General features: G+C 26.1%; 1 protein-coding gene across 1 annotated transcript in view; it reads right to left on the bottom strand.

Annotated features, from left to right (window-relative positions):
- LOC107438072 (uncharacterized) overlaps positions 1-15937 on the bottom strand; it is an 86606-nt gene that overhangs the window by 29796 nt on the left and 40873 nt on the right. The window contains exons 18-28 of the mRNA XM_071185527.1: positions 15288-15389; positions 14176-14277; positions 13477-13578; positions 12210-12311; positions 10208-10309; positions 9140-9247; positions 8981-9032; positions 8728-8770; positions 5503-5545; positions 4264-4371; positions 634-715 (exon numbers count right to left, since the gene is read on the bottom strand). Coding sequence (XP_071041628.1) covers positions 634-715; positions 4264-4371; positions 5503-5545; positions 8728-8770; positions 8981-9032; positions 9140-9247; positions 10208-10309; positions 12210-12311; positions 13477-13578; positions 14176-14277; positions 15288-15389 — 946 coding nt within the window. The remainder of the gene's footprint in view (positions 1-633; positions 716-4263; positions 4372-5502; positions 5546-8727; positions 8771-8980; positions 9033-9139; positions 9248-10207; positions 10310-12209; positions 12312-13476; positions 13579-14175; positions 14278-15287; positions 15390-15937) is intronic.

Raw genomic sequence — 15937 nt, 5'->3', positions numbered from 1 at the left:
CAAAAATAATATAATATAAAATCTGAAATTTGAATGCAATAGGTTTAATAGTTTTTGAGCAACAGAGCTTCATTAAATTTCAATTTTTTTCATTAATATTTAACCTTGCCTTACCTGATTTAAGATAAAAGTTTTGATATTTTTCTAACTAAACTTTTAATGATCATAAGGCAGCTATCGAGAGGCTTCAAAATTCAAAGTTTTCAACAATGCCTATTTTTGTTCCTCACAATGTGCCCTGCATTACTGCAGCAATGGTACTTACTTAATCAAAAATATCATATCATTCAAAATTTGGAAATTTAACTTTGACACCAACAAATATATAATTAGATTTAAAAATAAGAAACTTAAAATCCATGCAAGATTTCTATCATAATCCATACTTTTACAAAATAAATAAAAGTGAATAAGTTGATATACTTTTAATACAAAATATTCAACATAAAAATTTATTTAGTTTTTGCATAACTGCTGTGATTTTGACACTAGGCAACAATAGTTGCTGTTTCACTGTGTCCGCACTAAGGCAACTTCTTAACTAACAAGCTAATTCAATCATGGGACTAATCATCACTAATGGAATGATCTTTGTATCACAATAAAATAAAAATAAAACAATGCAAATCATACTTTTGAGGAGCAGCCATTTTTTCAAATTCCATTTCACTTTTATCTGGTGATTCTAGTTCTACCTTCATTTCAGCAGTTGTATCTGAAAATAATAAAGAAAGAATATCACTAAAACACAACCATATCTTAAAAATGTCACTTTCCCACTGTAAATAGTTATGTCTAACAAGAATTTTCATTCTACTTAATAAGTATGAATCCCTAAGTGCATAATTTTTTAAACATGAAAAATGATTATAATCAAAAAATTCTTCGATCCAATTCCAACAGTATAAAAAAAATTTAAAAATTAGTCTTATGGTATTTTGAAAACTTTTAACTAGTTCCGTGACAAAACATTTTTTGCACCGATTTAAAAATAAGAGAATTGCTAGCATTATAAAAAGAAAAGTGGTGCGAGACTTATACTTAGTTGTAAGTTTTTAGTGTTAATCACCTCAATACCAGATACCCTCCAGCACGGCAGCAGGTGCAGTAGATTATAACAGCATTTCTAGATTGTTTTAAATTTAGTTTTTATTTTTAATAACAAACAAATGGGGAGGAAATTACTCAAACACTTTTTTAAAACTTACTTCCATTAAACATTATAAAGCTTAAATGAGGAAAAAAAATAAAGAATTTTTTTCTGATTACTTGATTAAAGGTCTAACTGTATTACATATTTTTAGTATCGTATGAAATTCAATTTAAATTTAAACCACATAAAGACTTGATGCACAATTTTTTAAAAGCCTTATACTTGCTAATTTTGCTACATGTGTTAGATTAAGCTGAATTTCTACTAAAATAATCTTAATCTGACTATGTAGAAGGTCACAGTCAAATTATGAAGATATCACTGCAGATTCATCATAAAAATTTCACTGAAAGAGATGCTCCTTTTTTTTTTCTTATAAAAAAAATGCATTGATAAAATTTTAAGCAGAAACAAAAATATTCATATTATTATTACATAGTAATAGACACACAAATTTTTCCAAAATTACATAAATTTCATAATTTTGTTACCAGCCTTTATCTTCATTTTGAAAAAGAGTACGCAAGAAGCCTAAGCTCCGAAATGAGTTGAAAGATATTGAAATACATTATCATCATTATGTATATATATATTTCTAAATCTTAATCTACAGTTGGCATTTCTCTTTTATTTAAAGTACAATCTAAAATATTATCTGCAAATGGATTTTGGTAACTGTAACTATTTGCTTTGTCTGAATGTAACATTGGTACAATACCTGCTTTATATTATAATTACACTTACGATTTTATAAAACGTTTATTTTGATAAAAAAAGAAAAGAAAAAAAAGTTTATCTGAACAAGGGGCAAATTTTTTTTTTAAGTACACTAAAAGCTAAATTTATTTTCTATTCCACTTGTACTGAATCTACATTTGACATTTCAATTAAAAATGAGAAAGGTTTTGAAATATTAGCATATTTGTTTAGCAAGATTTAAAATTAAGATTAAAGGTTGAAAGTTTATTAAAAGTTTTCGTAACATCAACATTTCTTTCCATTTACTGTAAAGTTCACTTTAAAATAGGAAGTGTTTTTTTAAGATCTGTAAGTTGGATTTACTGAATGAGGGATGATCATTGACATGGATCCCGTAACTTACTTGATTTCATTCATAAAGTTTACATTTGGATTTCTGTACTCTTAATGTTTCATTTTTTAACATTCACCATTTAATTTCTTTAAAAAGTGTAATCCTCATCCTTGCTCATAGGAAGTACAGTGAAATTTGTTATTTATATGGTTTCAAAATTTGAGAAAATTGAAAGAAGAGGCAGAGTTTGTAATTGTTTTAAACAAATCTCAAACAAAAATTTGATTTTGAAAAACTGTGGTTATGATTTTATGAAAGGGTAGTTTCATCATATTTTGATATTATAATAATTTTGTTCCTGTGGATTTAAAATATAGCTAATTTCATAAGTGATTTTATCAGTGGTGATCACAGTATTTATTTTTAGGAGAAGAGATTGAACAATAAGAAAGTCAAAAATAAAGATATAACTTTAAATCTGATCAATTACAAACTATATCTATAAGAAAAAGCATGCATGCATGCATATATATATACAGTGATGGCTAAAAGTGTGGACACTTTTTGAAAGTTTCATGTTCTTCAACTTTGTGTGCTTGTAGAATATATTAATTTTTACTTAAATACAAAAGTTTACATATCAAATTGCAGGTAATTTAATGTAGAATTTAATAATGAATACAGTATTACAATATCTGTATTACAAAAAAAAGTTATGCAATAATAGTAAGATCTATCTTAAATTTGCATTTTTTTAAAGTGATACTTAGTAGAATAACCCTTATTTTTTAAGACAGCTTCCCAGTTTCTTTTCATTGAGTGAACGACTGTTTGAAGTTCATCTTTCGTAATCACATGGTGCCAAGAATCAATTATAGCTTCAATAAGTTGTCTTTTATTGGATGGACGGTTTTTCCGTGCAAAAATTTTCAAACATCGCCACAAATTTTCAATTGGATTGAGATGCATTCATTTCACATCTAATGGCATCTGATGAAGTTTTTCTATCTTGAAGACATAGCCGTTTAATTTTTCTATCGGCGGTAGCACTTGTGCATTTTCATCGGATTCTTCATTTTCTACTGATTTCGTTTTTTTCATAACGTAAACAGAACTTTCCTACAGAAGAACAAGTCACTGAACTACTAACTTTTCTTTCAATTTCAATCATTAGCCATTTTCTCTCAATATGACAATTCGGCTTCTTTTTGTAGATGTCCAATTAGTTCCTTCTTGTTGATGACATTGTTTAAAATTAGTTTAATTAAAAGAAAGGACTTTAAAATTAAAAAACAGCAATACTCTATTTAATTGTACTAGTATGCATCATTCCGCAAAATATTTCCACAACAATAACTCTTTTGCCATCCAAATAACCTAAACTATAGTTACAGACATTTGATTGGTCCTAAGAACAGTGTTTGTGATTGGCTAGTACGCTTTTATTACAAAACAAGTCTTTATTCAAAACAATTTATGTTTGTTTGTTCAACTAAAATAGGCATAACTTTTTTTGTAATACAGATATTTTAATTCTGTTTTTGTTATTAAATTTCACATTAAATTACCTTCAATTTGCTATATAAACGTTTGTATTTAAGTGAAAATTCATATACTCTACAAGCACACAAAGTTGAAAAACTCGAAACTTTCAAAAAGTGTCCACACTTTTGGCCACCACTGTTTTTTATACACAGTACAGAACCCGTTATCCGGAAATCAGAAAACCAAAAAAACGGAATGAAATTCGATAAATTTTCCCGCTATTTTAAAAAAAAAACAATTTTTTTTTTCCTCATAAGATTTTAGGATTTTTCTTTCTTTTTTGAAAGATGTTTACCTTACCATCATTTTAGAAATAATCATTAGTGTATTACTTCATCGTTTTTTTCTTCTTTTTAAGATTATTTCTAAATATTTTTCTATTTTTAGTTGGGTTTAACAATAAAAAAACGGCTTTTTGTAGCGATTGAGAAATTGGAAAAATCAGTTATCCGGAATAGCAATGGTCCCGATCGTTCCGGACAATCGGTTCCCTACTGTATATATATATATATTGCTAAAGTAATAATCTCACTTGTAATAGTCTTTACAGAAACTTTAGTAATAATAGCACCATCAGTTAAATCAGAATTAGCAACAGTTGATGATGCCTGCTCCATTGAATAAATGTCTGTTGTAATACCTAAACACAAAGTTAAATAAATAAGGTAAGTTTTTTTAAATTTATTTATCACGTAGTGGGACACTATTACCAATTCAAACATTGAAATTCCAAAATGAATAAATTATAGTCGTGAAAAAAATAATAAAGTGTAAAAATTAAAAAACTGATATCTTTTTCTTAACATGAAAAAATAAATAGCATAAGGCACATAGTATTTATTGCACAGACAGCCTTAAGACTATAATATTTCTCTTGCATTGTCATAAAAAAAATGTCTGTACATGGAAAGAAGAATAGCTATAAATAATCGACCTCATAAAAGAGAAGAAAAGATCAAACAACTGCAAACAACTGTCAAACAACTGCAAGATCAAACAACTCAAATTTAAAGGAAATATAAATGTTATCATCAATTCACTAACACATTCTATGCGATTTTAATTAAAGCTTAAGATGTCCTAAAATTACTGAATGGCAAGGCTCAAAATTAATGGTGGTTTTTGTTTAGATCTCTAAAATTTGACTCAGAAGGATATCGTTAAATAAATTATTAGTGGTCTACTGACCAAAATTCTATGTGTAAATGGTTGTATGTTGTTTTGGTTATTTTAATTTTTGGCTTTGTGTATCGGTCAGCTTTATTGGTTCAAAATACAATTCAACCCCACACATTCTCTGTATTAAATTTTTTTTAACTAAATTCACTTTATCCATTGTATTATTATTATTTTTTTAATTAATAGAGACATGTGAATGTACCAGTTAAATAAGCATGAACTAGCACTAGCTTTTAGATACTTATCCAATGGACCATAGACAAAGTTATATTAATTTTTATCCCTAGTACAATAACAACCATGCTTACACAAAATAAAATAGCAGGAGGCCTCAATTATTATGATTCAACCCTTTGCAGCTTTAAGTGATATGGAAAACCACTCCATCACATTGGAAGGGAAAAAAAATTAAAAGTATTTTAGTGAAACACTTTTCTTTCAACTTTTATTAATAAAAAAAGGTACGTTTAACATTAATTCAAAACTTATTTGTTAAAATATGCGAAATTGATTTGAAATCATTGTTAGTACCAAAAAATTATATTCTAGGAAAAAAACAGGATAAAATAAAATTTAAAAAAGCATCTTTTACTTGTTTCTGAATGCAGGAGTCTAAATGCTGAAGAGTGCAGCATCTAAATAAATAATAAAATTAAAAAAAATTATTAATGAAAATTTAAATCTAAGCAATTTTTAAATGAATATTCAGATTACAAAATTACAAAGTTAAGTTAAGAATAACTTTGTGGTCATATGACAGGCTCTCAGTCAATGTTTGGAAAAAGTAGTGGGTTCATAAGGCAATTTTAATTTAACCCATCTATTGACTGGTTTTGTGTCATAGCTAAGCAAAGCTCTAGTATAAAATTGCAGACAGGTGTGCCAACTTTTCAAACTGGCTATCAGTAATCAGAAGTACAATAACACAGAAATATGTATAGTCAACATTTACAAAATTCAAATTAGCACAATTTAAAAATGTATAAACAAATTGTTTCAATATATTAATATTATGCATCATAATATTAATATTATGCATGAAGTTACTATTAAAAAAAAGTAACAATTAGCTAAAGGCACTAACTTAAAAATTATATAACACTGAAATTTTATACTTCATTATAAAATGATAAAATTAAATTGTTAAATCATTAAATATTTTTGGCTTGCAGTGTTTCCAATTTGAGTAATTCCCCCCCCCCTTTTTCTATAGAGAAAGAAAATTGCTTTAAAATAACTTATTGAAAGGGGAAAGATGAAATTATTTTGCTTCATTTTTTATTTCTCACTTCAATCAAATTGTTTTTTTTTAATTTATCGTTTTTAGAACAGTTTAAGGAGTACAAAAATTACTGTACATGAGTACTACAATTTGTTAGATCATTTAAGGTTAGGCCCATTTACTATTAAGATTGAGACTTTCTGATTTTTAGAAACTAAATAGATTGTTGCTTAACCTGTACTCTTCTAAACTCTTCTGTCATGATTTTCCAGATTACTGATAGTTATCTTCCAAAATCATTATTAAAACCTTCACTAAAATTTTTTTCTATCATTTGCCTTATTAAAATAGCATTTCAAATTCTTGTTTTAAATCATTATATACTTACACTATAAATAAGATAATTCCAGTAATGAACTAAAAAATACCTACGTTTTGATAAAACTTAATTTTTCAAGAAGAAAATGTAGGATTTATTAAATGAAAAAGAAGTATTACTCAAATTAAAGTTCTGGAATTTCATACTGGCTCATTCAGACATGGCTAAATTTCTGTCAAACATAACACCTGAGAAATAGAGGCATAGCTAGAACTTACAGCACCAGGGCACAAACTCAGCTTTTGTGTCCCCTAACAGAATGATATCAAACCTTTTGAGAGTTCAAGGGACCAGTGAAAAGATTGGGCTCCTTTGCTAAACAGAATTGCAATAATATCCGGAGTTTGTTCAACACTTCCTTAAAAAATCTCAACGATAACAGTTGCAGTGTTGCTGTTTTTCTTTTCTTGTAGAAATTGACATTTCTTAGAGCATTATTGTTAAAGCTACAATTTTATTCACCACCTGGTCACAGGATCATTCTTTGAGAAACAAAGAGTTTTGTGCAGTAGTTAAACATTTTTATTTTATAAGTTAAACAGTGAAAGAAATTAAAGCTGAGTAAAATTACACATTAGAAGGATTTTTTCCGATTAGAAGGATTGTGTTGGTGACTGTTAACATTGAAGAAAATTAATTTAAATGTGGTCATATGTGATAAACATAAATTTGCAAGTGATCTCTGGCTCCAAAATTACAGGCAAAATTGAAGAAAGGATTTTGAGTAACCTATCAATTCAAGTGCATGAAATATTTGACGCCACAATCTCTTCAGTGTTTTTTAATTTCGCACAAAATTTTCGGGCGAAAAAATCTCAGCACGAAGGATGTTGAATTAGTTGCATAGGAAAATTCATATATTAATTGTATAATGGCAAAATATATATAACTAACAGTCAGATTCTTACATCTTATTCACCAGTTAACGGTCGACTTCAGAAATTTTTCCTAGGGGGGAGGAGAGTCATAGACTCAGATCCCCTCCCTCCAATTAATTTTTCTTATAAAAAAATTTTTTTTTAATATTTTTTTTTTGAAAAAAGAAAACAAAAACTGGGGTTTTTAATGCTAGTCTTCTCATTTATTTTTCTCATAATGAACAATACATAAATAATTCAAGTATTCAAAATCTTTAAATAATAAATGTAATGCGTTTTTTAGAAACTTTGGCAAATCTGTCAAAGATTTTTTCAACATCAAACTAATTTCACCATCTAAATCAATCAGTGAAGAACATAATTAGATGGGGGAAATCGATTTTTGCGGTGTATATGCCCCCTTTAATAATTTTTAAAATATTTTATTTCTGTTGTAAACTATTAAAAAAATAATTTTCATTTTTTTATTCAATTTTGGGGGAAGTCACAACCCTTCCCCCCCGGATCTGCCACTGACCAGATTTTGCTCCTGATGTTTTATTTTTAATTTCCAAATTTGATAAAAATGACTCAAAGGATAAGAATTCAGAGTCAATTGAAAAGGTCATCACTCAAACCGATGTTGATTTCGAAAACCTTAAAAAAGTCTAACTTTTTATAACATTCAGGGGTGATTGTGAGCCCAAGTCAAAATTCCGGAAAATTTCTTGAGTTAAAAAAAAAAAAAAAACAGTTTAAATTGAAAAATTAGAAAAAAATTTAAGCAAGTTTTTTTTTCTCCCTTTTTCTCAATATTTCTGGGTTTACTTAAAATATATTTAAAATTTTACACATACCTATACCATTTACATATACCTATGATGACCAGGAGAAGTAATTAAAATTTACAAATATGTCTTTCTTTCTTGAGTTAATGATTATAACAACTATTTACTGATAAAAAATTAATATTAATCATGAATATAAGCTTATAAAGTATCTGGCTCTCCCTTACAAACAAATAACTTGTGTTTTTAAGTTCCACCTTTGAAAATTTGATTTTCGGAAACTTTTGCGATCAATGATTTTTTGAAACGTCTGGACCTTCGATCTCCGGAAACTTCCGGATCACTGCTAGCGAAAAATCCGGAAATCAGGATTTTTTCCGGAGCACAATCAGCCCTGAACATTGAAAAATAAAGTTTGAAAAACATGTTGCTATAAAAAACAAATTACAATGAAAAATCGAAGAAAATCTACCCAAAATCATTTTTAAGCACTTAATGAATGACTCTGGTATATGAGATACTTTCAAGCATGCAATTCTAGTAACAATAGGCACTGATAAATTTATCTAACCTTTTCGTTCAAAGGAGTCCTTTGTGAAACATCTGAGGAAAATCTAAAATCAAAATATTTATTCGTTAAAAATATGTTCTGAAAATTCTTTTACATTTTCATTAACTAAAAATATTAAAAGAAAAAAGATATACAATAGCTTTTAAGCTGAATGAAAAAATTTAAAGGAAAGAGAAAACACATAATATAGTTAACAAGTTGAATAAAAAAAAAGAAAGAACAACTAATATCTAAGAAATTAAATAATACATACACAACTTCTGCTTGAAAATTTTGCTCTATATTTTGCGCTTCAGAAGTTGCACCTATTAAAAAGTGATATAAAAAAATTTAAAATTGGAATACAGTATTTCAACATAAGTATGACACAAAATTTATTTACTGTGAAACCAATTAAGAAAAAATATTCCACCTTTTAAACCAGTCATAGATGATTCAAAGGAAAGTGTAATTTCTGGTAATTCACTAGTAACTGCTTCACAAAAAGTATGTTTTAATTTTACGTCAGATACAGTAACTGCTAATGGAAAATTAAATATTAGAAGAAAAAAAAGACAAAATCTTTAAAAATTTTCTATAGAAAAAATAAGATACTGCTTATGAAAATAATAATGAAGCTCCTTTTTTTAAATGATCTTCTATAATATAAATGACATAGACTAATTGGAAAATTCAGATCCCTGCCAAGTGATGTTGAAAGTTAGCAAAGAGATGAATTGTTCAATTATCCTATAACGTATGCACCAGTTTTAAAGAAACAAATAAGTAAAATTACAAAACAATGAAATAAATTTATAAAAAAAATTGTTAACAGAATTTTCAGATCATTTTTATCTTTTTTATAATTTCCTCCTTGCAAAGCGATATTGACAGTTTACAAAGAGGCAAATTGTCTAATTAGTCTACAAGATATACGTCAGTTTTAAAAAAATTAAAAAATAAATAAAATTACAAAACAATGAAAAAAATTTATAAAACTTTTTTTAAACAAGAATTACAAACGTGTTTTTGTCTTTTTTATAATCTCTTTTACATTTAAAATTTTTTACTAACCACAAGGCAAAACTGCATATTAAGATTTAGGATTTAAGTCTTTGATAAAAATAAATATATCGATCAATGGTAATATTAATAACAGAACTGTCATAAACGGCTTTTGATCTTTTTTTTAATACATATTCACGAAATAAACATAATTCAAACAAAACAAAAGTTAGTTTTAAAATTATCGGTTCCGTAATGTCCCCAACCTATTCACTGCAAATTGATTTTATTTGAGCATACCTCACATAATGGATCAAAAATAAATAATTTTTAAAAAACATGCAATAAACTCTAATGAAATTTTTTTATGATTAAATAGAGCTGCAATCTAGCAAAGTTATCTAATGTTATCTTTTAAATAATTCAAAGAAACAGAATAAGCATACCTTTTTTTAAAATTATTATTGCTATAGATTAGGAAAATGAATTGGCTTACTTTTCGCATTTTCAGTTGATGATTCAAGCAAAACAGAAGATTTTGGAACATCAAGATCCATTTCTTCCTCTTGTAAACTTGGTTCAGGATGAGAACTTACAGCTATTTTTTTTTCATTTAAAGGAGAGAAAAAACAGTATGTTTTACACATAAAAAAATGTTTAGAAATAAACTAAAGTAATAAAAAAAAAAGTCAGTCTATTTCATAGCTACTAACTCTACCAGAATTTTCGGAAGATTTTACTTTTTTATTTAAAGTGTGAGATATGAAACCACTCTTTTAGTTTTAAGAAATCTGATTTAAAATAGATATTGGCTACTATTACAATCAAATAATTTAAAAAATATATAGAAAAAAAATCCTAAAAGATCAAAAGGAAAAATAAAAAGTCACATATTATTGATAAAACTCTAATCAGAAACACAAACAAAAGAATTCAATCAAGGCTTCAAAATAAAACTATATTTGTTCATCAATTGAGCATTTAGATTTATCTTTAGTTCAGTATGTATACATAAAAACCTTTTTTATTTTTCTGTAGAATAGTGTACTTTTGGTAAAAATTTAGGTAAAAAAAAATTTAGCAAAAAAAGGCCCTAACAAAACATTAACAAATTTCAGGTCTTTTGGATGGCAGTAAGCCAGGTTCACATCTACAACTTTCATGCTAAAATAACTATTTCCAAAAACAATTTCTACGTGATACATCAGAGCATCGGTGCTCAAAAGTGGTAGTGTTCCGCTTATGGATTATATGGGTTTTGTAAGATAGGACTTTTTTTAAAACTTGTAATAAATGCAAGGTTCATAGTAAAGTTTAAACGAAAAAAAAAATTGATTTTCCCAGGTCAATTTATATAAAAATGTAAATTATATTTAATACACAAGAAAATTTTTTTTACATAATTATAACATTAATAAAATTAGATTACTTTTAAAAACTACAGATAATTTGTTTAAAACAATAAAATGAGTAGTAAGTTCAATATTTACCACAATATTAAGGATTTAGGTTAAATTATTAATATCAGTAATAAAAATAATCTGATTTTTTTAAAATTAAATAATAATCAATTTAAACATCAATGAAAAAATAAAAATCAATGAAAAAGATAATTTGTTAAGACAAAGATTTTAAGATTATTAATAATTAGTGAGAACTAAAAATACAATCTTCAAAAAGTAATAAAAATATTTTAAGGTTTTAAACAAACTTATACAACACATTCAAATATATGGCAATTACTGTAAAAGGGGACTATTTCAAATGATCGAGAAATCGATCTGCAAAAAACTTTGGGTGCTTAAGCTCAGAAATTCAGGTTTTTATTTTGCACTATTTTCTGTTAAAATACTGTATACAGGAGAAAAAAGTAATAATAAATACTAAATTTTATAACTGAATACCATGCACAAACCCAAATTTTTTATTCATTTCAATTACTTTTAATGTGCCAACTTTAAAATAATTTGTTTTAAAGAAACGTGATTCAAAAGCAAAGCTATAAATAAAGTTAACAACCAGCTAGCTTTAAAAAAATCATTTCAGTGATGTTTCCAACCTATTCACCTATTCCAACTTTAAACGAGCATATGTTACATAATAGATAAAAAAAAGTCTTTTTCAAGAAATGAATGAATTTTGAAAACGCAATGAATTCCAATGAAATTTGTACATGATTAAATAAAACTGTAATCTAGCAAACTTTTCTGAGGTTATGTTTTAAAAAATTGAAAGAAATAGAATAAACTAGTTAAAATTGCCACAATACATAATAGAAATCCTACAGAAATTGTTTTTTAAAATATCCTCCCTGAACAGACTAATTAAAATTATTAAATAATTTTTAGGATTTGGGGTTAAAAATGTTCTTTGTACCCACTATCTAAATTTCAGGACCATAGCACAAATGGAAAATATAAGAGAAAGATATAAATACAGGTACACTTACAAACCTTTTCTTTTATTATTATAGATTTAAAAAAAATAGATTGGCTTACTTTTCAGATTTACTAAAGATGATTCAAGCAATACAGAAGATTTTGGAACATTAAGATCCATTTCTTCCTCTAGCAAACTTGGTTGAGGTGGAACAGTTGCACCTATTATTTTATTAAAAAAAAGCAGTATATTTTAAACCAAAAATAATATTTACAAATAAACTTATAATAATAAAAAAAGTCAGTCTGCATTTCATAGCTACTAACTCTTTTAGAATTTTTTAGCTCTTACTTTTATATTTAAAAATAAGTTTTGTGCATATTTAAAGTATAGGTTTTGAAACGATTCTTTCTCTTAAATAATTTGAAAATAGGTGTCTGCAGCTATTACATTAAAATGGTTAATAATTTTTTTTTTTAAAATTGCTTCAAGATCAAAAGGGGAAAAAAAAGATCACTCTTTGACTTTAACTTTGGTTTCCCCATTTTACTAACACATTTATTGAAATCAGATGGAAAAACAATTGTATCACAATCTTATTCCTCTTTATGCTGTGCGATTTTATTTCTCCTCCACTGCAGTTAAACATGAATTGTCAAACACACACAGAAGCTGACATACTAAAAAGAATTCATGTTCTATCACAATCTGCCTTCTCCTCACACCTCATTCAAAACAAATGAATTGAAAAACAGGTGCAGTTACAGTACTTGATTATTCCCTTTCCTTGACTGTCATTATGTTCAAAGGGAAAATAACAGAAATGACAAATGATTTAAAAAAAAAAAAAAGTAGGAAATAATAAGCAGGGGTCTGTCTAGGTTTTTCTGAGAGGTACCTATTTTGAGAAAATTTAGAAATAAATTGTGAAAATTAAAAATTATATTAAAAAATCAACACAAAAATATGTTAAAAATATGGATATATCGTTTCTTAAGGGATACAAAAATAAAATTTTAAGAAAAAGTATTTTGTGAAACTACCGTTTTTCCTAAANGTACATGATTAAATAAAACTGTAATCTAGCAAACTTTTCTGAGGTTATGTTTTAAAAAATTGAAAGAAATAGAATAAACTAGTTAAAATTGCCACAATACATAATAGAAATCCTACAGAAATTGTTTTTTAAAATATCCTCCCTGAACAGACTAATTAAAATTATTAAATAATTTTTAGGATTTGGGGTTAAAAATGTTCTTTGTACCCACTATCTAAATTTCAGGACCATAGCACAAATGGAAAATATAAGAGAAAGATATAAATACAGGTACACTTACAAACCTTTTCTTTTATTATTATAGATTTAAAAAAAATAGATTGGCTTACTTTTCAGATTTACTAAAGATGATTCAAGCAATACAGAAGATTTTGGAACATTAAGATCCATTTCTTCCTCTAGCAAACTTGGTTGAGGTGGAACAGTTGCACCTATTATTTTATTAAAAAAAAGCAGTATATTTTAAACCAAAAATAGTATTTACAAATAAACTTATAATAATAAAAAAAGTCAGTCTACATTTCATAGCCACTAACTCTTTCAGAATTTTTAAAAGCTTTTACTTTTTTATTTAAAAATAAGTTATGAATATATTTAAATTATAGGCTTTAAAAACATTCTATTTTGCCTTTAAATAATTTGGAAATAGGTGTCAGCAGCGATTACATTCAAATAGTAAATAAAAAATGTTTTAAAAAAATTCAGAGAAATCAAAAGTAAAGTAAAAAAGTCACATAACATCTATAAAACAACTCTACGCAGGAAAAAAAAGAAAGATAATTATTTTTAGTCATGTGTCCTCCTCTGAGCATTTAAAATAATCTTTAATTCATGGATCAAGAACACAAAAATGCATTTCCTTTCTTTTTATAACAGTGAAAACGATTTGGAAAAAAGGTAACAAAATGCGGATAAGGGCAGTAAGCCAGGATGAAACTTTTGATTTTCATGCTAAAAACAGAATATCTTGAAACCATGCAACAACCTTTTATTTTATTATTATATATAAGAAAAATAGATTGACTTACTTTTCATATTTATAGTAGAAGATTCATGGAAAACAGAAGATTTTGGAACATCAACATCCATTTCTTTCTCTAGTAAACTAGGTCGAAGTGGAACAGTTACATCTATTTTTTTAATAAATAAAAGAAAAGCAGTATATTTTAAACTTAAAGTAATATTTACAAATAAACTTAAAATAATAATAAAAAAGTCAGTCTTCATTTCATAGCGACTAACTCTCTTAGAATTTTTAAAAGCTTTTACTTTCATATTTAAGAATAAGTTATGCATGCATTTAAAGTATAGGTTTTGAAATCATTTGATCTTTTTTTTAAATAATTTGAGAATAGGTGTTTGCAGATATTACATTCAAATAGTCAAGAGAGAAATGTAAAAAAAAAAACCCTGAATGATCAAAAGGGTAAAAANAAAAAAAAACCCTGAAAGATCAAAAGGGTAAAAAAAGTACATAATCAATTAAATAAAAACTCTGTACAGAAATGTAAAAACAAAAATTCAATGAATAATAAATAAAAAAAATTCAACGTCCTACAACGTATGAACCAGTTTTTAAATCTTTTAATAAAAAATCAATAAAATTACAAAACAATGAAATAAATTTATAAAAAAAATTAACAGAATTTGCAAGAGTATTTTTATCTTTTTCATAATTTCCTAATAGCTAAGTGATGTCGACAGTTTGCAAAGAGACAAATTGTCCAATTAGCCTACAAGATATATGCCAGTTTTAAAACTTTTAAAAAAATGAATAAATAAATGAAAGTACAAAACAATGAAACAAATTTAAATATTTTTTTTTTTACAGAAATTACAAAAATATTATTATTATTATTTTATAATTTCCTTTACATTTTAAAAATTTTTACTAAACACTAACATATAACTGCATCGCAAACTTTTCTAAATTAGCACAATGCATAATATAAATCCTATAGAAAAATTTGTTTTAAAATATATAGACAAGTTTAAATTATTGAACAATTTTTGGCATTGGGGGTTAAAATTGTTCAAAGGCCATCCATAGTACAAAGAGTTCAGGAAATATAAGAGAAAGACATGCATAAACATACAAATCTTTTTTTTTTTTTCCATTGCTATAGATTAATTTGCTTACTTTTCACATTTTCAGTGGATGGTTCAAGCAAAACAGAAGATTTTGGAACATCAAGATCCATTTCTTTCTCTTGTAAACTTGGTTCAGGTTGAGAAGTTATACCTAATTTTTTTTTATTTAAAGAAAAAAAAACAGTATACTTTACACATAAAAATGTTTACAAATAAACTACAATAATAAAAAAGTCAGTTTATTTCATAGCTACTAACTCTTCCAGAATTCTAAGGAGATTTTACTTTTATATTTAAAGTGTGAGTTACGAAACCACTCCAAACAAAACCATTCAGTTTTAAGAAATTTGATTTAAGATAGATTTTGGAAACAATTACATTCAAATAGTTTAAAAATATATAGAAAAAAGTCGTGAAAGATCAAAAGGAAAAAAAAGTCACATATTATCGATAAAATATAAAACTCAAAGCAGAAACATAAAAACTAAAATGAAGGCTTTAAAACAAAACATTATTTGTTCATCAACTGATTATTTAGATTTATCGTTAGTTCAGGATCAATACAAAAATAACTTTATTTTTTTTGTAGAACAGTGAATGCAATTTGGAAAAAAACAAACAAACCAAACACTAACTAAATTCTGTTTTTTTTTTTTTTTTTTTTTTTTTTTTTTTTTTTTTTTTTTTTTTTTTTTTTTT

The sequence above is a fragment of the Parasteatoda tepidariorum genome, chromosome 9, assembly GCF_043381705.1.
Source record: "Parasteatoda tepidariorum isolate YZ-2023 chromosome 9, CAS_Ptep_4.0, whole genome shotgun sequence".
NCBI lineage: Eukaryota > Metazoa > Arthropoda > Arachnida > Araneae > Theridiidae > Parasteatoda > Parasteatoda tepidariorum.
This window is presented reverse-complemented; position numbering and strand designations above follow the sequence as displayed.